The 24,410-nt window shown below is 37.0% G+C and overlaps 1 protein-coding gene and 1 long non-coding RNA gene across 11 annotated transcripts; one reads left to right on the forward strand and one right to left on the reverse strand.

The window, feature by feature from the left end:
- The first annotated feature begins 1,789 nt into the window (after positions 1-1,789).
- Positions 1,790-17,444, forward strand: LOC111335594 (uncharacterized). Of its 10 annotated transcripts, none has more exons than XM_088730704.1 (7): positions 1,791-2,521; positions 5,860-5,956; positions 7,758-7,833; positions 9,483-12,021; positions 13,666-13,758; positions 14,008-14,099; positions 15,855-17,443. In XM_088730704.1, exons 4-7 carry the CDS (start codon positions 11,884-11,886, stop codon positions 15,874-15,876), a joined length of 345 nt encoding a protein of 114 aa, XP_088586830.1. In that variant the 5' UTR covers positions 1,791-2,521; positions 5,860-5,956; positions 7,758-7,833; positions 9,483-11,883; the 3' UTR covers positions 15,877-17,443. The 10 variants fall into 10 exon arrangements, with proteins under 10 accessions (XP_088586832.1, XP_088586830.1, XP_088586828.1 ...); XM_088730702.1 differs by having other exon boundaries at positions 1,798-2,521; positions 7,646-7,833; XM_088730701.1 differs by having other exon boundaries at positions 1,809-2,521; positions 4,467-5,956; positions 7,646-7,833.
- Positions 17,445-17,466: 22 nt separating this feature from the next.
- On the reverse strand, positions 17,467-23,799 carry LOC148725574 (uncharacterized). Its single transcript, XR_015990781.1, has 3 exons — positions 23,452-23,799; positions 21,070-21,177; positions 17,467-17,541 (listed from the first exon to the last, which is right to left on the reverse strand). It is a non-coding gene; the product is annotated as an uncharacterized LOC148725574 (long non-coding RNA).
- Positions 23,800-24,410: the final 611 nt, after the last annotated feature.

A 24,410-nucleotide genomic window follows, 5' to 3' on the forward strand; every position in this document is an offset into this window, starting at 1 on the left:
CTTTATCAGTGAGGGCACTTGATGTCTTTTTCTCAGGGCATGAATCTTATTCATGGTTGTATGGGGTTTGTACGGGTTAAGTTGCTAGCGGTATTACTTTCCATAGAAACCGAAAATCAAAACACACTCCAATTTCCAAAGAGGACCACCATGTTGACTGACGTCATAAGCAAAACAAGTAGGTTAGTGATATCTTTATCATGCTAGTATGCTGCACCATCATAATGATACCGCAGAACTATAAATGAACTGGAAATACCAACATGATGTGACAGTTATTGCAGTTTGTATGTCGTTAGTTTGTTCTGTATGTAGTGTCGCTAAGCGATTTAAATAAACGTATCCATAAAAAAATCTGTCCCATTTTGTGAGAAATTGTAAATTCAATCTCGGTTGAAAGGGTGCAGACATTTTCTCTTAATATAACAGTGGTCAACACATAGAGCTACAAACCGAAAATTGCGCGAGGTAAATTATACGTTTAAAAGAGCGTTTCAACTGGGTGGCTCGCTGTTGATCCTAGCTACTGTAAAGTGGCCTACGCATGATTTACAACGAAATTTCATTAGAACAAATGACAGTCAAGAGAACTACTCAAGAGTGTCGAATTGAGAAACTTAACGACTGCTTGCCGCCATAATTCAATGTGGGTGGACAAAATACTTTGGGTATCAGTTAGAGGGATTGTTTACAGTATAAGCATGAATTTCACACTTTGAAATTCGAAAGCGGAAAATTCTAGGTGGAGTTGAAAACTAACTTCTCATTCCCACGCAGAGTGACTCAGACTCATCGCTAGACAATGGTTCTAAAAATGTCTTGTGACCATTCAATTTTTATTTATTTGAATGAGGACTTTTAGATAGAGTAATAGACCTTTGAAGCTATGAAATCAGATCCTTTGCATTTACTTTTAAAAGGAGTTGAAAAATTAAGTTTTACACATTCAGAGGTCGTATTATTTGAATTCCTACGAACAGGGAAACTGAAAATATATCCGTGAATACCTGATAAGATATGGTATGATAGCCTGGGGCTGTGGGAAGATAACATGTGCATCTACACCTGTTTTCAATGACCCTACTAATATTCAACCAGGTTTGTGAGGATAAACGACTGAGAAAAAAGCGCACAAAACAGATAATTGTTGAAACAAAATCGCCTCTTAAAAATATTTGTTTGAAATGGCTGTCTCAAGTCAAAACCTAAACCACTTTAGAAAACACTTACAATTATGCGATGACAGATAGATTACCCATCGAGTAATGTTGAAATTTGTCACCAGTAATGTTGTCAACGCGATGTCAAGAACGTAATGCTTCGTAACCGGAAATAGAAATCAAGACACGACAAAGCAACAAGGAAGATTTGAAGTTCTACGAAACGAGAACACTTACCGACCCCCTTACCTAATAGCTGAAGGCAAAAATAACTAAAAAGGAAGCACGGAAAGTACTTCCGACAATATCCTTAACCAACACAGTGACCTTCCTCCGTCACCTGACATACAAGCGCGCTTCCTAAGAGTACAGCCGTGAAGAGTATACACGCTCAAGTCACCTCTGTTCGTGTCTAAAATAAAGTTTATTTCCAAGATTTAATGAAAGTGTGAAGAAATTGATGTATTATTCGCAGAAAACAAATAAAGAAGCCTGGACTGTGCTCTGCTCTGTTGTGAAGCAAGAAGGAAGCGGCTAGGGCACCAAGGAGGTAGGAAAAAGCACCTGATTGCGTCTTGTGTTTCCCCAACACTTCCTTCCCACTCCACCCGCCTTTTTTATGTTTTACAGATTTCATTTGATTCGACTTTTCTTTTCGCCACCTAATTTCCTTGTAAGCAATTTTCCTCCTGGAGTGTGAATCTCAGTTAAAATTGTACAACTTGCTTCGGCGAAGATTGAATTTTGACCAGTTTTAGCTTTAATCATCCGATATTTCTGTAACTGTTACTTCGGCCGTCAGTCTATCTGACTTTTACATTAACGCAATCGTGAAACCTAATCTTGCGTCTGTTGGTTTACTTAGCTCCAAGTTATCGTGCTCTGACCAACGTTTTTAATGTTAATTATCAACTGGTCATTTAAAGACACGTCACGGCTATTGAAAGGAAATGGCAAAGAGTCAAAGTTCTAACCTATCTCTTGAGTAATCAAGACCATACCATGAGGTAGCTCCAAGAAGCCTTTAATTCTTATATTGTCTTTGCTGGGAGAGAAACGGAATTTGAATTCATTGAACGACGTCCCTTGTGCGGTTTAAACGCGTGTATCCGCGCGATTCTGCGTGTAACGCTTAGAGGTAAAATATTCAACATGGCGACGTAAACATCGAGACATAATTATAAATGAACGATCGATGGAGTTTACTGCCTATTCGTACACCAAAAGAAGCCCAAAACCGGAAACCGAATCATCAATTGCATCTCAACACATCTTGTCCCTTCTTTGCTGGTGTGTCAATGAAAAAAAATCATACATAGCGGCCGGAAAACTCTGAAATGGGGACCAAATTTGACGTTCAGGTGAGCCATTATTTTAATGAATAAACCGGCTGAAAAGATGCTTTCACCACTATTTTTTTCAGTGTTACGCTCTCTGTTATTTTGTATTTCGATGTGAACTAGAAGTCTGGTAAAATTATGCGGATATTCTGCGAGAACAACTCGTCTAACAAAAATGTACACGTGTGCATTATTATCATCTCGATTTGGTAAATCTGCGAGGCGTTTCTCTCTTTTTTGAAAATCCAAAAATTTCTGCTGCCTGAGGATGAAACTCCTTTCTAGCCATTTAGATTGGCTTAGGGTACTTTGATTTTGAAATAGGGCTGTGCTCTTGCATAACCATTGTGCCTCTGCACCTAACTTTTGACCTAATGTGTACATATACATGTAGACCGGAAGTAACTGAGACAAGCCGGCAGACTCCTGCAATCATTTTTTGTTTGTTTGTTTTTTTGAGGTCCCGTGCTTTTGGAAAAACATCTGTCATCATGTCTGTGAGACAAGTGCACCCAATGATTTTTTTACCCTACCAAATTTTGCCAAGCCTTACTAATCTACAAATTGGCACCATTGTCCTGCCCCTCAGGTGTGAAATCTGACAGATTTTCAATTCACAAGTCACAACGTGAAGGAAAACCTAAATCAAGAAAATTTGATCTCATTTTCCCATGAGTCTTTCAGGCAGAAGGCTGCCAAAATATTGAATTTTTACAAGGCAAATAAATGGTGAAGACAGAAGATTTGTACCTTAGGATGCTGCATGACAATCAGTACTCGGGATACTTAGAATACAGCTATTATGGGTCTCAAGTTTATGTTTTACCTGAATCCCTGGGTCCAAATACTCATGTGATTCATATTTGGTGGTTAACAGATATTTTGCAGTGCACTTGTAAAATTTTGACAGGTTAAAAATTTGGCAGGTTTAGACAAATTTAGTTGAAATTTTTGGTGGAGCAAATTCAATTTTGTCAGCCTGGTGTGCCTGGGCCCTTATCATCCATTCAGAATTGTGAAAGGTGCTTAATGCTCTTTTATGTGAAGGATTTCAAAATAATGCTAATTGTTTACATGGTTTCCACTGTACATTATAATTATGTTGGTTAATGGTGTTCTGTATGTCTTTTAATTAGATCATAGCATTATCTAGTCACTATGTAGATTTCTCTGACTTAATTTTGATCACCTAAGCTAATTTTCAATCAGTCATTGAGAATTATTTTCTATTGCTGTACACAATTTTCCTGCTACTACATTTGTCAGGGAAAACCCTGTGTTTGAAAGGTTTGGCACCTCTCTTTTTCACCATTTACTATTCTAGTAGAGGTACTGTATGCGTCAGTTTGTTTACTGAGGATCAGACTGAATTGCCTTGGATCAGTCACATTGAAATGCTTGGTTGTAAATTGAACAAATAAACTGCTACAGGCTGAGTGTTTGGCTTATTCGAATAGTTTATAGGACTGTATGTCAAGTTATATTTGAATTTATAATTACCCTATCAAAATCTTTGTCCTTGAATTGGCCAAGTTTATTATTTTTTAGTGCAAATTTACTTGTTTATTGTTTCCCTTTTTAATGCATTTTCTGGTGCTTGCCAACCCCTTAGCAACCAAAAGTTTTCTTCCTTCTGTATCATCACACACAGCCATGTCTAATCATTCAACTGTTTAAACATCATGGACCATTAAACATGTGAAAAAAATTAGAAACTCTTAGGCTTCACTTGAACAGAAAAGGCCCTACCAAAATTGTGAAGATCCTAGCTAAAGAAAATGTGAAGATGTGGGGTTGGAGGGTGATCAAATTCTTGCAGAGATTTCAAGAGAGAGAATCAGACATCCACCTCTTGGCTTTACCATTGAGGTGCTGAATTTTTATGACACTAGAATGGAACACAACAATACATTGACTTAACTGAAGCTCACTAGAAGGACCCTTCTTTGATTAAGGGTTCATGCAGTTATCAGAGGAAAAGGTCAGATGTATTCAACATAAGCTTGGTTGGGTGCAATCAGGAACAAACTACTGCCAACTAATTCACAAGTTCAACAGAGTGAAGTGACTAGAGATCAACGAAAAGTGCCTATAGTAGAACAAACAGTTCAGTGACATTCTATTCACAGAAAAGTCTTCAGTTCTTTTCCACAACCCCAGCAAAGTAACATTTTATCAACAGTGGGAGTGGCCGAAGCTGAGAGGCTGACTTAAACATCCCATCAAAGTTTGTGTTTGGGGATAAATCTCAAACAGAGGACCAGCACAAATGGTAACATTTAAGCGAATCAATGATGCAAAGTTTCACATGTCCTAGATACCAAACAAAGAGCTCCTGCCATTCAGCTGGTTGACTTTTCAGACAGCCACTGCTTCCAGCAAGAAAATGACTCCAAGCATACAAGCTGCCTGTAGTCACCAACTTCGTGGCAAACACCTGAATAAATTAGTTGATGACTCCTCCAGAGATCATGGACCTTAATCTAATCTAAATACTGAGGCATAATTTAAAGAATTTCCTCCAGGTGGTGGTAAAATGGAGAATGAAAGAAGAACTATTCAATGGGGTCTCAAGATTTTGCAGTGAAACAGTTGATATGGAGAAGTCTGCAAAATGTTTTGGACACCTTCAGGGGGGTTCTACCGATCATTGCAGATCGTCAAGGGAAAGCTGGAGAATGTTAGTTCATTTTTATTCCTATAGCAAAACTGGCTCCTTTAGGAGCCACTACATTCACAAAAGTCATGACCTTGCTTATGTTTCATATCTCTCTCAAAGCCATAACATGTTAACTATTTTGCAAAATCGTCCCACTCAGACTAAAATTTCATTAATCAACAAAATTATCTGTTGTCACATTTAAAGACCTACCAGTGCATGTACTACTGTTGACACACATACAGGTAAACTATTGAGAGGAGTCACCACCCATCATTAAGAACTCCAGCAGAAAATCTAATGGAACTTAATGTTTGTTTTTTTCTATAGGTGGTATAAGAAGTACAATGTACATGTACAAAAGTAAAGTGAATTGACATCCATTTTATTTTAAATGGGTGGAACTTTGTTACTATTTCTCACCATTTTTCACTGCATTACCACAGTAGGGTAGGACTAGAGCGGAACATATGTGATCCATGCGAGTAGTCCACCCATTAAATCCCACCCATCCCACCCCAGAGGAGGACATCCATCACACAGTAATCTCGTGCGTGGAAAATTAACGTCTCCTACCCCTAACCCTAACCCTGTAGGAGAACGGGACCTCCATTAATTCGTCCCTATCCGAGAAGACTAGAATATCTAACCATTACTTGATGTTATAGAAAGGTAGCATATTCTTCTCAATTATTTTAAGACCTTGAGTGTTGGTCCGGCTGGGGCTTGAACCCTTGACCTCCTACACAACAGTCTAGTGCTCTATCCATTGAGCTAACCAGGAGGCAGTTACTGAGGTAAGAAAACTGTTTTGAAGTGCTTGTTATAAGTTATTCATAAATTTAGAGCAGGATGCTTCGACTCAACATAAAGCAAACTATTACAGACTTGTAATAAACAAAACTTTTAAGGGACAGAGTGATGAACTCACTGACCAACAGACTAACAGACCAATCAATTGACCGAAAGGCTGACTAATCAACTGCTTGGCTGACTAATCAACTGCCTGACTAAGTAAGTGACAGACTGAATGGCCATTTGATAACTACCTGTAGCAGACTGACAGGCTGGCTACACTGTAAGTGAAGGAATGTTAGACTGAATGATGCATTGGCCATGTGGACTTAAAGTGGTTGAATGACTTACTAACTGACCTATCAACTGACTGAAAGGTTACTGACAAACTGGGAAAATGGAGTAATTGAGTGATTGCCTGACTACACATAAGTGACGGACTGACCCACTGGACTAACATACTGGCTCAATGATTGATTGCTGGACTGAATTATGCACTCATTGTGTGACAGCTGAATGGCCTAAATGACTGAATGAATTATTGTCTGACTGGATGACTGACTGACTTGCTGCTCCTATGAACTTTAAGGCTGGCTAAATGATTGACAGCTGGACTGAATGATGCACAGACTTTTTGTCTAAATTGTGAATTGAGTGGTTGACTGACTGACAGACTGATGGACAAACTGAGTGACTGACTGACTGGCCAATCAACATGCTGATAGACTGATCAAATTGCTAAGGGACTAACTGAGTGACTGACTAATTGAGTGATTGCTTGACTAAGTGAGAGACTGTTTGATTGATAAACAACTAATGCACTGACAGGCCTGCTGAGTGATTGACTGCTGGACTGAGAGATGCTCTAACTGTGTCTCACTGACTTCTGGACTGAGTGGTTTGCAAAATGTTTAAGGCAAGGTGCAGTCTGCACTCAAAGCAAATACCTCCTCCAAGCCAAGTTATCTTAGTTTTTGTAGCATGAAGCAACAAGTAGTATTGCTTCTTCCCTTGGATAGAATGCAAGTCTGTCGTAAGATTACTCCATAGCATTTCCTCAGGCTTCCTTAAGCTGACAGAATGGGTTAGTGACTAATTCTGGACCAGGTGAACTGACTGACAGAGTGACAGACTAAATGACTGATTGTGTGGTTGAATGTCTGATTAACCCTCTGAATGACTGAGTCAGACTGATCAATTCACTGATTTACTTACTTAGTGATGGATATCAATTAACCAACCAATGAACTGATTAAAATTAATGACTGGGTTACTTCTTATCTGGCTAACTCACTAACAGTCTGACATATGAATGGACAAACAGACTGAATAGCTAACTGAACAACTGACTGAAAAAATTGATTGATTGATGGCCCCACCATAATAATAATAATTTATTAACTTAGCATAGATATCAATGGTATGTGTGTACTGACTTTGTAGTTGACTGCCAAATAGTGGGCTGACAAGTGACTGACTGCCAATCTTAATTATGCACTGACTTTGTGACCGACTCATAGTCTTACTGGCTGACAGAATGAGTAAATGGCTAATGATGGATCATGTGCCTGAGTAGTGAACTGTCTCACTGAATGAATAACACATTAACTTGCTGACCTGCTGACTGACTAACTGATTGGTTAACTGATGAATAAACAAACTGACTGCATTTAAATTATTTGCATTATTAGTCATAGTGTAAATTGGATTTGGAGGTTCTGCCGCTGCACTGTGACCCTTTTGCCACTCATTTTCCTTCTTGGCACTGTGATGCTCAAGTAATAACAAATACTACATTCTCAGGGTTCACCATAGCCAGATCATAGCACCAGTGACTGACTGATCATCATTGATTAAACCATCTGTTCACGGTCTGAGGGTAAGTTTTTTAAAGGGACTGCTCCGTAAATTCCCTATACTTTACAAGAGGTTAATGAGTCATCAAATTTCAATATGTAGAGCATCCTTAGAGTTTTTGATGATATAAGGTCGCTCTTAACTGTATAAAAAGAATAGTAATAATAATAGTAATATTGATAGTAATAATGAGAACTTCATTTGCCAATTAAAACAAAAAATATAGTTTTTGAAAATTGAATGTGTGCAATAAAAAAACTTTCTTGTGAATAACTAATAACAACAAATCTCATTTTTGAAATTGTACAGAACAATAGATAATTTTTTATCAAACTTATTAAGTTACAAAGTAATAATGCTTTATCTAAAAAAACTTTTCACTTGTAATTAATTTCATGGATCAAAGATAAATCAAGGACATAAAAAAAAAAACCAAGTAGTATTCCTGGCTTTGACTAGAGTTCCCCAGAAATAATGTTCTCAATGCCTTAACAAATATTTATAATGGTGATAGTAATAAAAATGATAACACTTTTTAACAATGATAGACCTTTATTCACTATAATCACTAAAAATATTTTCAAAAATTATGATAAAATGCTTAAAAATCGAATAATGCATTAAAATGTCTACTTAAAAAAAATCAAAGAAAACCTAGTGGGTACACGCTCCTAAAATCTTGCTAGTTCGCTACCGATTCCACAGGCCCATACTAATCCTAAATGATAGGAATTTCAAACGCTCTTATCCGAAAATCTCGCTAGTTCCTTATCAAATTCAAAGTCCTTATCTGTAATGTTCAACGGAGCTCTTCGCGTACGTCGTGAGCCCCTCAAGCAAAGCAGCGCAGACCTCAGAAGGGCGAATGAGACTTTGTGGTGAATAGATAACATTGTAGTGCGGTAATCCTCCCCCTTCTTGGTTGATAAAGGTTCAGCTAGTCTACAGTGATACCTCTTGCATTCATCTGCCATTCCTTCGGTGGTAGTAAATACCAATGGTGTAAAGGAGCCTTGTTCGACCTCTGGCAGCCTGCTGGCGTACATTCTCTTCTCACTCTTATGCTGGCGGTGGATTTGTTTTGTGGTGAGCCCTCTATAAGACTCTGCACTCGGGTAACACACCCCTACATCAAAAAAAGCAGGGCCATGCCGCTCCCAGAAGCCACGAGCATGAATGTCGAGCCGGGCATCCACTGCTCTGTTCGTACCAGGTGTCAGCACTTCTCCATTTATCTCCTGAAGTACCGGTTCAATTTGGACATCATTGCACACTATCTTTAGCATTAAATTATTTTCGGCTTCTAAATCACGCAATTGATTGTGTCAGGAGCTCCTGATTGTGTCTTTGAATAATGAAGCCTCCACGTCTGCATACCGTGGCGTGATCTACATATAAAAAAGTATACGGGGTGTCGCTTATTTGCCGATCATATCTCAGATGAGATATGATATCAATAGTAATAAAAGTAATAATAATGATAATAATAATAATAATAATAGTGATAACATCAAAATTAATATTAATACTAAGGGATTTAGCAGTGGACATTCCATGAGGGTGGCTCTTCTTCATCAAAACTTTTCCCTCACAACCATCACGGAGCTTCCACCACCGTAACTTACATTTTAGTTTTAATGGCAAACATTCTTTTTAATTATTTCTTCTTAGGACACCATTGATTTTAACTTGGTCGGCCTGTGTTTCATTCAAAACGAGATGAAAGTTGGAGAAGAAAAGCTTTTTGCAGACGAGACAGAAAAAAAGATTCGGAAGAAACAGAACTATACTTTCGAGCAAGCTGTGAAATATCAGTGTCAAGTTACGTTTTTAATTATTAAAAAAGTACCTTTGAAAATTAACTGGAACATAGTCATTGCTAGGCACTTTGAAAAACTATCCGTAACAAAAATTGGTTCCCAAGAAATGAGGAACCAAGAATGTTCCCTAAAAACGCCCCATCCCCCGCCCCCCTTTACAGTCGTATTTGATTGGATGTCCTGTGAACCAAAATCAAAGTAACCCCAACCTACCAATCACAAAAAAACCAAGATGTCGCGATTAACAAATGAAACTCCAAATGGAAACATGTGTAACTGCCTGAAGCGCGGGAAAACACGAACGTTCGGGCTTTAGTTTAACTTTTCATTGGGTGATAGGGTGGCGCCAGGTTCCAGAAATATCTCAGTGCCAGATTATGGAAAACCAATGCAATTTGAGATTATTTGGACACGATTAAAAGCTACCCAGATTCTCCCCCATGATCTGATGATACAAACTGTGTCCCACTCTGCCAGTCCTAAAGCCATTTGCAGCATTTTTCATAGCCTCTGATTTGAAACAGAGGTAAGAGGAAAACTTGGTGCCAGCACTTTTCAAATCAGTTGGAAAAATGTCCAGCGTTTCTATTGTTTGCACTCTAGATCTGGGATTCAGACTCCATTTCCAAAATCCAAGTGATCAGCTCACTTTTCTTGTCTTGTAGGTTAACGTTATGGCCGGAGGTTCTCTTCCAAATACAACCTTCCTTCAAAATTATTCAAACATTTCCTTGTATTTTCATAGATAGATATAAAGAATACAACATCAACCTGTCTAATGATAGCGTTCCCAACGCAACAATAGCAGCTAATCATCACACCACATAGGGATACCGACCACAATTCGACCACAACGCTTGACGAAGACTAGAAATATGGCAGCAGAAATTTTGAGGTCTCAGCAAGATTGATAGAGACTGAATCATAAGACAAACGATCCAACGTTTATTTTCGTGTATCATAACTACGACGAACAATCACATTTATGACAACAAGTCTCCTTTCAAAAAAAAAAAATAAAGAAATAAAAAGATTCGTTTTACACTCGTTTGATAGAGGTAACAAGGCAACTCGAGCAAGTTACATCAGTTCCTTGAATAATGATAATCAACGAATTTTTTTTTTATTTTTTAATTTATTTATTTTCTTTTTTCAGTTTTGTTTCGTCGGAATTCTACGAACGATTGTGACCGAAGAGCTAATCGGTGCTTTTCGGTCCGCCTTTTAAAGTCGGAAAACAAATTTGAATCACAAATCATTTTTATCAGTTAGTATTCATAGTTGCGATCAGTCTTGCACGTGGAAAGAGCGTAAGAAGTTTGAGAAATTTAAGCGTCTTTTGCAGCTTCTCTGAAACCACAAAACACGTCACTTCCACAGCTGAAACCTTAAATACAGTATGGTTCATTCGGTCAAGTCCAGCGTATGTTTCTTCGTTGGAAGTTGCTAAGTAGGGCGGCTCAAATTCAACATCGAGCTCGAGGATTGATGTCTCGACATTTTCCTGAGGTACATAACCTAAGTGTAAATCCATAGTTAACAGAAGTACGGCGCCTCAACGTTGCCCTCGAAAATCAAATTGTAGTGTAGAATACAAATAGGAAAGGTATTCCCTACACGGTACACAATAACGCTACTCCCCAACTGCATCCGCCATGAAGGTTCTTATTGCATCGCGTGACATTCTACGCAACGGTGAGAAAATTTTTACTTCGAGGTTTTCTCGTGTAGTTATTTATCTCTCTTTATTGCTATTATAATACTAGTTTTTAATCTGCATTCAATCATTTATGCTCATAGAATGTCAAAATTAGATTCGCTGTAAACGCACTTATAGCTTCCCTGACACCCCAGGTGTGCACCCCAGAATATAAATAGTCTAAATAGGTACCAGTGATCTGTCAAAATACTTCAGGAAGCCCCTCCACTAGAAGAAGCGGGGCTCCTGGTATCTTCATGCCACAGATCATCGGAGTATGCCATGGGTGTTATGATTAGTCCTGTGTGCATGGATTTACTTTTATCTCGAGTTGCTTTTTAGAGGATTTCAAATGTAACAGTACTTCACTGTATTAGAATGGTAGCTTTCACGATATCTTGATTGAGTTCTTTTGATCAAGACATTGATCTTTATTATTCATAGTAAACTAAAGTACATGTACTTAATTAAAGAAGGGTACACCCGTATTTGAAATTGATTTAAACTATATCTTGTGTTTTGGTTCTCTCTTCAGCGCAACGTCAAGCGTGGAATGATCACAGGCAGCCCAAGCTCTCGTTCTGTGTTCCTTGTGTGGTTCTCAAAGAGAGCTTGGGCTACCTGTGGGAATGATGAAAATCTCGGAATAAGAAATTCGAGGAAGGAAATAAATTGGACAACATTTTCTATGGTAAGTATTAAGAAATTCATCTTTATTCCGATCCGAAGAAAGATTACAACAGCGACCGTGACTAACGAACAACGAAACTGCGAGGTTAATAGTTAGATGATACACTAGAAGAGCACGTGTAATTCCTTAGAGAGTGTCACAAGATCTTATCCAACGAATCACATTACATGATTATAATTTCTCCAACAGTAAGTAATTCAATTTTTCATAACGCATTCGAAGCTTGTACCGGCGTCTGATCTGCTTTGAACGCTTAACCCCTTCACTCCTAAGATCTCATTAGTAATTCTCCTTACTGTCTACCATACAATTCTTATGATGTTAGTTTGGAGAATTTGGTTTTGGATCAACTGATTATCCCCTTGTTGATATTAATCTCTATCATCGCTTGCCGGCTTAATATTGTATCAATATTGTGGGGAGAAATTCTGTGTTGGTCACTCATGTTAGTTTAAGGCTTCAACCTGGATTAAAAGGACTGCAATTAAGATTCAACTGGGTTCTAAAACAAAAAAAAATCATCTAATCTCTTGCCCGACAGAGCTTTTGGTTTGATGAATATATTAATCACTTTGTTTCTGTTGATGGTAAAACGCTGGTGTCAAAGAAATACGTAATGGTTATTGTGTAAGCTGTAGGGACGGTTTAGCTGATCAAATATTCCCTTAATTTCGAGATCTTTCCAAAGAGCAAAGAGTATTGATCTTGAAAAGGAGTAAAAACAAAAAGGAACAAGTCTTGAAAAAATGGTATACCTTAGTCTATTACAGCCTGGACTTCATCTGATAAAAAAATTATCCGTGGAGTTTTTCTTTTCGAATTCGAAAAAGAAATACATTTTTAGTTATTACCAGTACTTTACCAGCATAGAATGAAAACATTAATCTAGAGGTCAAGAAGTAAAAGGGAAGGGAAAGAAGAGAGTAGCATCGCATCATCTGAGGTTTGTTTCCAGTTTGTGATGACCGACTAACTTATCTATAGCTTGCAAGGCTGGTTTCCGAAACTTGATTTTGTTTACGTTTCGACTACTTGAGTGGAATTCTGCGTATAGTTAGGCGTGAGGCTGTTTATCAATCGATTGTTAGGAGTCCACTGGGTTAAATTGTGAGACCATGAATTACATTGAAGATTAAATTTTGGAGATGACCGACCTCTATTAACAGATAGTAAACCGTGAACCTTACGTCACTGAAAGGTACGGCTCCGAACGAGACTCTCCCGTTATTAAATAATTTGGATATATCAAAAAAGTTGAAATGGTAAATTGGCCACCGTAACGATTACAAAAGCTGACGTTTCGAGCGTTAGCCCTTCGTCGGAGCGAAGGGGATTGTGGGTTGTGAAAAAGTTGCCATGTTCCCACCAATCACGTAGCTCCATTTTCTGCCTTTAAAAGCACACACAACCTACAATTCCTCTATTCGCTCCGACGAAGGGCTAACGCTCGAAACGTCAGCTTTTGTAATCGTTACGGTGGCCAATTTACCATTTCAACTTTGTTGATATATCCAGATTACTTCGTTACCCCCACCGACGCAGCCCCAAACAGTTTCTTTAGAAACTATCAGCCTTTATTCTCCGGCTATTATACGACCAAGATGAAGTTTTCCTTTGAAGTAATTGCTCGATGTTTACTTGTAGGGTCCAATGGTAGAAATAAAATCTGCGATATGGCGATGGACAAGGAGGATTACGAGGTTACAAAATAATGGAATAAAACAGAATCAGAGTGATGTAAGTGAACTAAGCAATTTACTGTTTTGCTAGTAGTTACTCAACGAAAGGTTTCTTTATCTGGACCCATTCTAAATTATTTGGTCACAATAACTTCATTATATATGGCAACCTTTTCTCGGTGTTCTTGTTTCTTGTTACTACTGTAACACTTATCTTTTCTTTCGTAGAGGTTAGACTGGAAAGGCCTAGTCCTTTAATAACCTGCGATATGTTGTTGTAAAACTAATTCTACAGTTGGATTTGCAGTATCCAGAGAAGGGAATAAAAGTTTGGGTTGAAAATGAGGATAGTGAACTTGCAATGGGAAATGACAGAGATGTAGGAGAACTCAGCCAAAGGTTAGTTGTTCACTTACTTGTTTTGTTAGTGGTCATTTACGACAACGAATGATCTAAACGAGGAGGAGAAAAGGAGGAAGAGGGTTAAATTTGCTGCGTGTGACAGGTCTGGAGACATGCAAATATGACGAACTCACGAAACATGTAACGTCTTATACTGATCACTGGTAAATTTCCATCAAAACTCGTAACTCCTGCACAAAGGACAATCCATTATTATGAGAGTCACCAATTAACAAATGGTAAACACCACAGCGTACACTATTGAGTTATGGATGCACGCGGGAGGTTGCCAAGCACGAAAGAAGCGTAAGAGTCGCTCGAGGCGATAGCCGAGAGTGACTCTAGCTTCTTGAGTGCTTAGCAAACCTCCCAAGTGCATCCATAACTCAATAGTGTACGCTGTGGTGTTTACCATTTGTTTTATAACATAACATTGATACATTGTAGCTAAAGAGTTCCCTTTTATTTAACAAATCTTACGCGACCAGAAAAAACAAGCGCGCGCGGAAAAATAGTCTTTGCATTTGCTCACGTCAGCAGCGTACACCCATGGGCAAATGGGGGACGCTAAATTGACCAATGAGAGCGCGCGCTTTACTTTGGTTATGTTATAAATAGTCTTGTGATTATTGCTTAATCAGTTTCGGATACAGTGCCCTTTTCTCCCTTTAGTTTGACCCTATAGTACTCCTGGCCTTTCCTCATTAACTTTACAAGAAAGATTTCGATGTGTTCCTTTGGTGCTCTAGCTGTTTATCAGTCTACCCGTCTATAAAGAGATAAGATATTTTTGTTTCAAAATGTGCAGATTGCAAATAGTGGCCTTTCTTTAAATTAATTATTGTTTTGCCAAAAGAAGATGGAAATGTTAACAAAAAAGAAGGATTATTTAAAATCGTACTTTTCTTTCTTTTTTTTTTTTTTCCTGAACAGTGGTAAAAGTTTTGTAAGTGAAAAATTTAACACTAATCTGTCAATACTTAAGAAAAAACAAACAAAAACATATAGAGCTTCTAAGAACTTCTTTATTCCAAACAAATTAGTACTTTTCAAATTTATTTCAAAAGTCTTCATGAAAGAATCTTAAGGATGAAAGTTATCTCTAAAGGCAGATAAAGTTGAAAAAAAAGAAACAAATGAAACGCTTGCAAGGAAAAGTTATTGCCGCCTTTGAAATAGGAAATGCTCTGCATGTCGAATGTTTTTATTTTAACATTCCAATATTTTTTCCCAAAGTTCTTCTTTTATTATGTTTAATTGTTCTTTTTATTCGCCTTTGTATTCTTGTAATGCACATTGCCTGATTTGTTCGAGGAGTTTTGATCTTAAAAGGAGCAGAAATTCATTTAATTTCAAGAGCTTCGAAAATTATTTTCTGCAAAAGAAAAAATTCAGAAAAAAATTTTCGGAGCTCTCAAAATTAAAGTGATATCTGCTCCTTTAAAGATTAAAAGGAAAAAGAAAACTGACCAACGGGGCCTTAAGCCCCTTGGTGTTGCTTTAACAACTTAAATTAAACGACGGCGGGGATACGACCGTCGTTTCATTTGAGTCGTTAAATTTGCACTACCGTTACACCACAGAGGCTTTGGTAAGAAAACACGGCAAAATTTCACTAAAAGTAGGTTGGCTCCCATTGTTGATAGAAATAATAGGTCGAAATTGCGATTGATTGTAGTCATTATCACCCTTCTAAAACTTGCAGTTCTATTGTGTTCACCGAGCATTCTTCATGTACTTTCTTTTTTGCAGGTTGCTTGAATTTCATCACTGAAGGAAGAAACCAGAGAAAGTTTTCAAGTCTGTCTATTCAAGCCAATAACAAGAATTGTCGGAGCGAATTAAGAAATGTTTTGTACGTCTTACTTGAGCAGAGAAAGTAGATGTTAAAATTTAATTCAAGCGTTACTTTAGTAGATGACGAGAATTAAAATTCTTTTCGATGTCAAGCTGAGTGAATTACTTAATATATTCCGTGATTTCTCGTAGAGAAAAATTTCATTTGTTTGGAGTAGTTTAAAAATTTATTCTGAAAAATGTGTAATATTTTCAGTAGGAGTGCAAGTGACAAGTCATTTAAAAGTTATAAATGTCTAGCAGTAAAAACATATAGCTAAATCTTTCAAAGAGTAGAAGTAAAATGCGAGTTGAAATTTGTTCAAATATCAGTCTAGTTCTAATAATAGTGCAATTGAAGAGTTGTTTTAAAATCTGTCAGTCTAGCGTCATGCAACTGCAAAGTCGTTTTAAATTCTGTGTAAGTCTGGCAGGAGCAGTACTAACTAAACATTGTTAGAAAATATGCGAGTAGTGATACTTATCAAAAAAGTTCGACATCTGTTAAAGTCTAGTAGTAATAATGCAGGTTTACAGTCAAAATGGAAGTTTAGCTGAAAAATTCAGAGTCCAGCAGAAGAAGTAATAATAAAAAGTTGTTTTTTAATCTCTCTAAGTCTAGCAGTAGTACTATAAAAAATCTGCCAATGTCTAGTAGTAGAAGTGCTGATAAAAATTCGTTTTCAAAGTCCAGCAATAATAGTAGTACTAGAAAAAAAAAGTCGTTTTGAAAAACTGTAAGTCTAGCAGTAATAGTACAATTACTAGGAAAAAAATATCTGTGTAATTCTAGCAGTATTAGTACTGACAAAAAGTCATTCTCAAAGTCTAGCTAGCAGTAGTACCTAATGAAAAGTCGTTAAAAAAAAGTCTGGAAGTGGTACTAATAATAAATCGTTAAAAATATCTGAAGTCTAGCGGAACTAATAAAAATGGTTCTCAAAGTCTAGTAGTAGTACTAATAAAGTCGTTCTCAAAAACTGTTAAAGTTTCGCAGTAGTAGTGCTGCAGTAAAAAGTTGTTAAAAAATCTGTCAAAGTTCAGCAGTAGTTGTAGAAAATACTAAGAAAAAGTCGTTTTAAAAAAACTGAAATTCTCACAGTAGTAGTACTAGAAAAAAGTCAAATCTTTTTCAAGTGTAACAGTATTAGTACTAACAAAAAGTCGTTCTCAGTCTAGCAGTAGACTGAAGTATTCATGAAAAATCATTTTTAAAAGTGTGAAAGTCAGGCAGTAGTACTGTAAAAAAAAATCTGTGTACTTTTAGCAGTATTAGTTCTAACAAAAAGTTATTGTCAATGACAAAGTCTAGTAGTACTAGGACTAATGAAGTAATTCTCAAAAACTATCGGTAGTACTATGATACAAACTTCAAAAGTCTGTAAAGTTGAGCAGGAGAAGTGGTGATAAAGTTGTTTTTGAGTCTAAGTCTTGAAGTAGTAGTGCAAGTGGAAAGTTGTTCTAAAATTTACGAAAGTGTAGCTGCGGGGTTAGTAAGAGGTGGGAATAATAAACACCAAAAAAACAATACGAGTAAAGTCGCAGTTTATTCACATTTTTTTTGAGATTATGTCTTGAGCTTTCTCTTTTTCAGGGTTTAAACCTTAAAGAGAAAATTGCATACAGAGTTAAAACTATAAATCTTACTAACACTCGAAATTACTGTTTATGTTAATTCTGGTTTGCACGCTTTTCTCGGTCCTTCGTGTAACCCACAGCTAGACATTCAAATCAAGCGAATATTGATGCCCGTGCTTGGTAAACCTATTGTTCTTATTAACAATGGGAGCGAACCTACTTCTAGTGTAATTTTGCTGAGTTTTCTTACCAAAAGCCTCTGTGGTCTAGCGGTAGTGCACATTTAACAATTTAAATTGAACGGCGGCTGGATTCCCCCCAGTCGTCGTTCAATTTAGTTGTTAAAGCGCATCAGAGGGGCTCGAGCCCCGTTGATCAGTTTTCTTTTTAATCTTTAAAGGAGCAGAATTTTATTTGACTCTAAGATCTCCGAGAATATTTTCTAGGGATTTTTTTTCTTGAGAGAAAGAAAAAAATTTCTTTCTCTCAAGAAAAAAAAAATCTCTAGAAAATATTCTCGGAGATCACAAGATTAAAAAGATTCCCAATGAAATGGTAACTTAAAATAAACAAATGGCGGGGAAAATGGTCGTCCTATCGTGCGCCGAAGTCTTGCTCTGAACCACAAGAGCACAGAGGCAAACAATTACCAAACACAAATAAAAAATCCATTAAAATGTTACAATTACTGGAGAACGAGAGGGTCTTCGCGTTATATCTGGTAAAAATGGTAATTCAGTAAAGGTTTTTTAACTTAAACAAAATTGGGCAGGGATATACTTTGCGAAATATTGACAAAAACTAATGTTACCACAAAATGTGCAACGTTAAAAGATTTTCTTTTATTCACTTAAAATATATGAAGTAACATGTACTCTTGTGAAATTTTGGTACTTGAAAACTAAAAAGGAATGATGTTTACAAAAAAATTAGAAATCCAAACATTTCTTCTCCTTACTAAATTCTCTCACAACTTTGCCCCATGCTTATCGATTCTTTATTAATAAATCAAACGAAACGGTAGCTGAATGAGCATGAATTCTCATCCTTGAGAAATTGAGTAATTACAAATTTCATCATGCCTTAATTTTTTTATCATATCTTTTACCAGACTCTGCAGATATTTTCCTACACTTTTGAGAGACTGTTGTTCTTTTTTCTTCTTTCTATTACCAAATTCCATTAAAGTTGGAGTATGGTGTTTTGAGCTCATTTTTCACTATGGAAATAATTTCACTTAAAACAGACAGCCATATCCCTTACTTAACCTTTAACAAATACTTGATTCTTCAGTAAATTGCTTCTTCGCAAAGAATGTAAAATGTTCAAAATCACTATGAATTTGAAATTGATTTACAAAAACGTATTTGGGACTATGATCAAGTGATCAGCTGTTGCTGTTCTGGAAATCCAACTTTATCAGAAACAATTATTACTAATCAGTTCCCCATCAGTTTAAAAAGCAATCGCATGAAACGTAAAGCTGAAAAGTCCAACTCGGAAATACATGTGCGCAATAACCATTTTGTGGATGAAACAAATACTAGTATGGAAACTTTCTTGTTAAAACCTTTTAATGTATTGGCTATTTTATGCAACACCTACCATGTCATAAATATGAAGTTGATGAAAAATATTCGGCACCTATCAAAAGAGGTAAAATATCTCCGGAGACAATTTTTCAGCACTACCTTTGAGTTACAATTGTCCCTTTTTTTATTCACCTCGAAAAAATCTTCATCGTCGCGAAAAATAGATCGCTTGAGCTGTACAAGTGTTTGTTATTAACAAAGTTTATTGTTCGAAAATATTATTGGTGATAATTTCTGTTTTGCAAACATTTACTTCATTTAAAAAGACTATGGAAATTTTTTTCAGAAACTTTCGCGACTTACAATTGTTCTCTTTTCTCATAAAATGTACAATTGTAATCGACTAAATGTCTTAGTGAGTTCTAATAGTGAGGTTGAGAAATCTCCTTATGATAAAAAGCCTGGATTTTTTAATATTGTTAAAGAATATATCCAACTTTCTTGGAAAAACTTATTGTTCTGCACACATTTTTTAATCTTCTGTTTGAAATTGTACAGAGTTCATATCTCTCAAAACAACACAAGAAAAGTTAGAGTGGGGCTCATGATAGGATTTGTTTTTTTGTTTATTGGCAGATGGGTCCATAACAAGAGGGAGTATTTGTATTTCGAACGAAAATTCTCTTGCTCCTCACAAAAGTAAGCAAAAAAGGAAAATTAATTTTGTTCACTGAAAAACACTGAAAACTCAACAGCAATGCAACAAATTCCTTTCCTTACTAAAACGTTTTACACCAAATACTCAGAGGCTTTAAACTTCTTTTAAAAATCTATCCATAACTTGAGGAAGTTAAACTGAAAAAAATTATTTAGAGTACACAGTAAATTCTTTGTTTCTAGAATATCTTCGATCGATGTTCCTTACAAACTTACGACGAATATTACATATTCATTCACTTCAATTGTTTTCTTTAAGACAGATACCGACACGAACACCCTCATTGCACGATCTCGAACAAAGCTCCTCAAGGTTTAAAAAGTATATAATGTGACCTCAAACTGGTAACTCCGTATCTTCAGCGTTTGATTAATTTAAAATACCCACGAAATGTAGAATTCTACCAAGAGTATGAGCTTATCTCGGATGACAATTACGTTAATATTTCCTTCTAACACATATTTGAGTTAAGTCTGCGCAAAAACATTTTAAGCAAAAACTTTTCGATTTCAAGGAAAATACTAACACCTGTTTCGATTGAGAAACTTCCCTTTTTAACTCGCAACCTGTTAACTTTTAATTTCACGAGATTTCCCACTGCCATTTTTAAAGCATTTCTTAATTTCTTCGGCACTGCACTTTATTCGTTTGAAAAGTTTCTACCGTAGGAAAATCGTAATTTACGGTAGCTTTGATTTTTCAGTCTTTAAACTTTTGCAACAATCTGGATATTCCTGGATCTGAGCAATGAGAGGCAAAAAAGCAACACAAAACCTTTAAAATATCTCTACATCAACTGAATATTTTGTGATAGTTGAACTCATGGAAGCGTTTCTTGAAAATTTTATCCTCGTTCTCCAAGTCACATTGTAATGGATTGCCTTGATTTATGCGTTGACCAATTCGAAGCCTCAACACCCCCCCCCCCCCCCCCAAGCATTTGAACTTAGGAAGATTGTTTTGTTCAAATTCCCCTCCCGTACCAACATTGTTTTCAGTTACCCTAGCCAAAGACCGGATTTGATGGTTAATTTTGCCGTAAAAGGTAAAATTAGCGAGCGTGATTTTCTACACATTTAACAAGCTTTAAAACCTAGACTTTTTCTCCTGAGCCATGGGACTCGACACTTCCGGTTCAAATTCCCCACCCCAGCCAGGCAAGGTTCAAATCCCCACTCACCGGTCACAGACGACAGTTAAGTGCCCAAGGAGGGATGTTGAAGCTTCGAACTGATCGGTGCATTACATAGCAACGGATTGCCTTGATTGACCAACACAAGAACAAATTGAAAAACTAACTCACGTTTAGCCGAGTTCGTTGCTTCACTTCGTTTCCTTCCTATTCCCAGTTTTCGGTCCTGCTGTTTTCCATTAACAGCTTTATTTCCATTTCCGTCTCTCTATTCTGCAACTACAATGAATACATTGATAACTGATATGCCAAGCCAAATAAACCAACAAACGAACAAGCAAGGAAAGAAACAAAGAAAAAGCATCGTCAAATGTTTTTGCTATCTATTTTTTTTTTGGTGAGATAAGTTGCTTGGTATGTTGCAAACTATAAACCCACAATTCCTCTATTCGCTCCGACGAAGGGCTAACGCTCGAAACGTCAGCTTTTGTAATCGTTACGGCGGCCAATTTACCATTTCAACTTTGTTGATATATCCAAATTATTTCGTTACTCCCACCGACGCAGCCCCAGACAGTTTCTTTCGAAACTATCAGCCTTTATAACTACTGATCTTGTTAGCTGTAATGGTGATTTTATGTGGCGTACGCGTCATGATCAGCTGAAAGGATTATATTCGAGAAGTCATCCGTTGAATTAGGTCTTCAAACGTGTCTTTAGTGGTCTCTTAAGAGATCCATGAGAAAACTAACCAGACTTACAACAATGTTATGAAAGTAGCTTCTTAATCAAATCAGATGAAGACATTCGCACGAGTTTTGTAAACGTCAGTAGTTTTTACCGACAACAGCTCTTTTACTGATAACAGCTCTTTTCCCGATCATCACACTAAAATCTCGCAAAAGTCCATGTTAATTTTCAAAAAGTAATTGTTTAGGTTGAGACGGTGTTAAGGAGCTCTCTAATGTTTGACTCGATTAGAACAACTCTCAAAATTTAGTAACTTATCTGTTGTATCAACATGTTTCATAGAAAATGACTTAGATTTGTTCGACGAAATTTTTTAGTTCCAAATACTCAATTATTATCCAAACGTTTCAGATACTATTCCAATCCATATTTGGATGTAGACAATCTGGATTGTTCGGTTTTTACTTACTAGCCGGACCAAAATTCTGGAAGGTCCACGATCAAATGTCGGAGGTAAATCATTCAGATTGCAATCTTTGCTGGGTTTGGTCCTCAATCGAATTTTGGATCGCAAAATCCGGATTAAGATTTGATAAAAGGAACACAACCCTAAACATTGTAATCCCATAAACTTTGCAACTAAGATCCCAGATAATCAAGACAAAAATAGCACTGGAAATAACTAAGAAATATCTATATAGCGATATAAATCGCCAAGCTACACGAGTTTCGTTTCACAGTATTTCGTAAATTCAATTCATTAAAAAAAAAAAAAATGGTATTAGCCGCCATTAAAGATACAGAAGTACAGAAAATTTAAGGACCAAGGAGAAACGCACCAATTTAATCACCCATTAAGTTAAACAAGTGCGTAAAATGGAGAGTGATGTCATATACACGTATACCCTGCTCCAAGCTCCCTCCCCCTTTTAGAATCGAGCCCCTTTGGCGTTTGAACCTTGTATCCACAAAAGTTGTCATATCCAAAGCCGATTCTTTTACAGTCGTCAAGGAATTATCCATGAAATCCCTCTTTTCTTTATTGTTTTCCCTGTTAAAATTTTAATTTTTACATTTCAATTGAGTTTTCATTTAGTCCAGTTTTTCATCATATAAATAGATTAAGAGCAACTGGGTGAGATAGGCAACAGTAAGCAAGGAGCGAGAGAACAAATGAAACTTCTCGAACAATTAATGCCGCAGTCATATCAACTAAATAGTTTGGAATAGTTCAAACAGTGGCAGCGTATAGGGAAAGAGTACCATATAACCCCATACATTAATTATGCACTCCACTTCTTTGTCTTTTACGACAAAACTTTAAAAACAATCTGTAATCCGCAATCTGCGGTCTTTCCTTACACTTAGGTAGCACGGAAAGCCGTAAAACTCTTGAACAAAAGCTCGTCTTTCAAACCGACAGTCTAAATCCCACAGGGATCAACGAACGCTTTTCCTTCCACTAATTTATTCATGTTTTTCTCGTTGCCATGTTCCCACCAATAACGTAGCTCCATTTTCTGCCTTTAAAAGCACACACAACCCACAATTCCTCTATTCGCTCCGACGAAGGGCTAACGCTCGAAACGTCAGCTTTTGTAATCGTTACGGTGGCCAATTTACCATTTCAACTTTGTTGATATATCCAAATTACTTCGTTACCCCCACCGACGCAGCCCCAGACAGTTTCTTCAGAAACTATCAGCCTCTAAAAACAAAGTCTACTAGTCTGAATGCATAATTAATGTATGGGGTTATATGGTACTCTTGCCGCGTATAGAGAGTATTTTGATGCCTTTATTTATGTTTAATTGACATGAACTGCTTTGAACTCCCAGTTAAAAACCACAGTGAAGTACTTACACGTTTAGCTTCCTCTCAGTTACATCCCTCCGTGCATTCCACATTTCAGCTCTCAAAACCTCTCTTCCAACCTCGGTTTTCATTTCCTTAGCACGACTCTGCAAATCCAATGAATGCACGGACAAGAAAGGCCTCTTAAGAAAGGACTGTTAAAAAAAAGTGCAGAATGATCCTGCTTAACTTTCTCCCTAAGTCATGTATCGGTAGATTTAATGCTTTCATCGTTAAAGCTCATCACCCATCTCTATCTTTTAAGCTCTTCTGTAACGAGACCAACACGAGTCAAATTAAAAACAACAACTTTAATCGTGTAAGAACAACGGCACTTTGATTCAGCACGTTTTCGTAGCTTGCCCGCGGCTCCCCATGCGCCCAGTGTCGCTGGTATGTTACATAATCAATCGTACACGTGCAAGATAAAAGACACGTGCCGAGACACGCGTAGACCAGTGTAACGCAACATCTCTACACTTCTGCCTTTTTGTTTTTTTTTTCATATGGAAAGCAGTTTACATGATTACTACAAATGCTAACTTCTCGCTTTTCTGGAATTTTGTGGCGCATTTTCCATGTTTTCATTGTAACATGCTCACGACATCCGTCCCCCATTAGTTTCAGCAACAAGACAAACACTCGATCGCATAAACTTTGACACTTAAAAAAGCGTTTACAATAAATCGAACGATGAGATCCTACGGCACTCTGAGCACACATACATGATAACCACCATTGGCACGGGGTGAATGATGGAAGCTATCCACGCTTACCTCTGGGACGAAAAGGATAATCCTTACAAAAGGTTATTTCACGACTAATAAGAAAGTGAATCACTGATTATGCATCTGCACGAGCATTTCCCATAAAGTCGTTTGGTCTCATCATTCGTTGTTCATGCCTTTTAGGTGTCAAAGCTTTTGCAATTGGTGTCTATTGAAGTCATGTTTGACTTTGCCTCTCAC

Source organism: Stylophora pistillata, chromosome 8 (genome assembly GCF_964205215.1).
Source record: "Stylophora pistillata chromosome 8, jaStyPist1.2, whole genome shotgun sequence".
NCBI classification, from domain to species: domain Eukaryota; kingdom Metazoa; phylum Cnidaria; class Anthozoa; order Scleractinia; family Pocilloporidae; genus Stylophora; species Stylophora pistillata.

Coding starts and splice junctions, on each gene's coding strand:
- LOC111335594 (XM_088730706.1), top strand. CDS start 11,884: ATGATCACAGGCAGCCCAAGCTCTCGTTCTGTGTTCCTTGTGTGGTTC. Junction 12,022..13,665: donor ATTGGACAACATTTTCTATG/GTAAGTATTAAG, acceptor GTTTACTTGTAG/GGTCCAATGGTAGAAATAAA. Junction 13,759..14,007: donor TAAAACAGAATCAGAGTGAT/GTAAGTGAACTA, acceptor TTGGATTTGCAG/TATCCAGAGAAGGGAATAAA.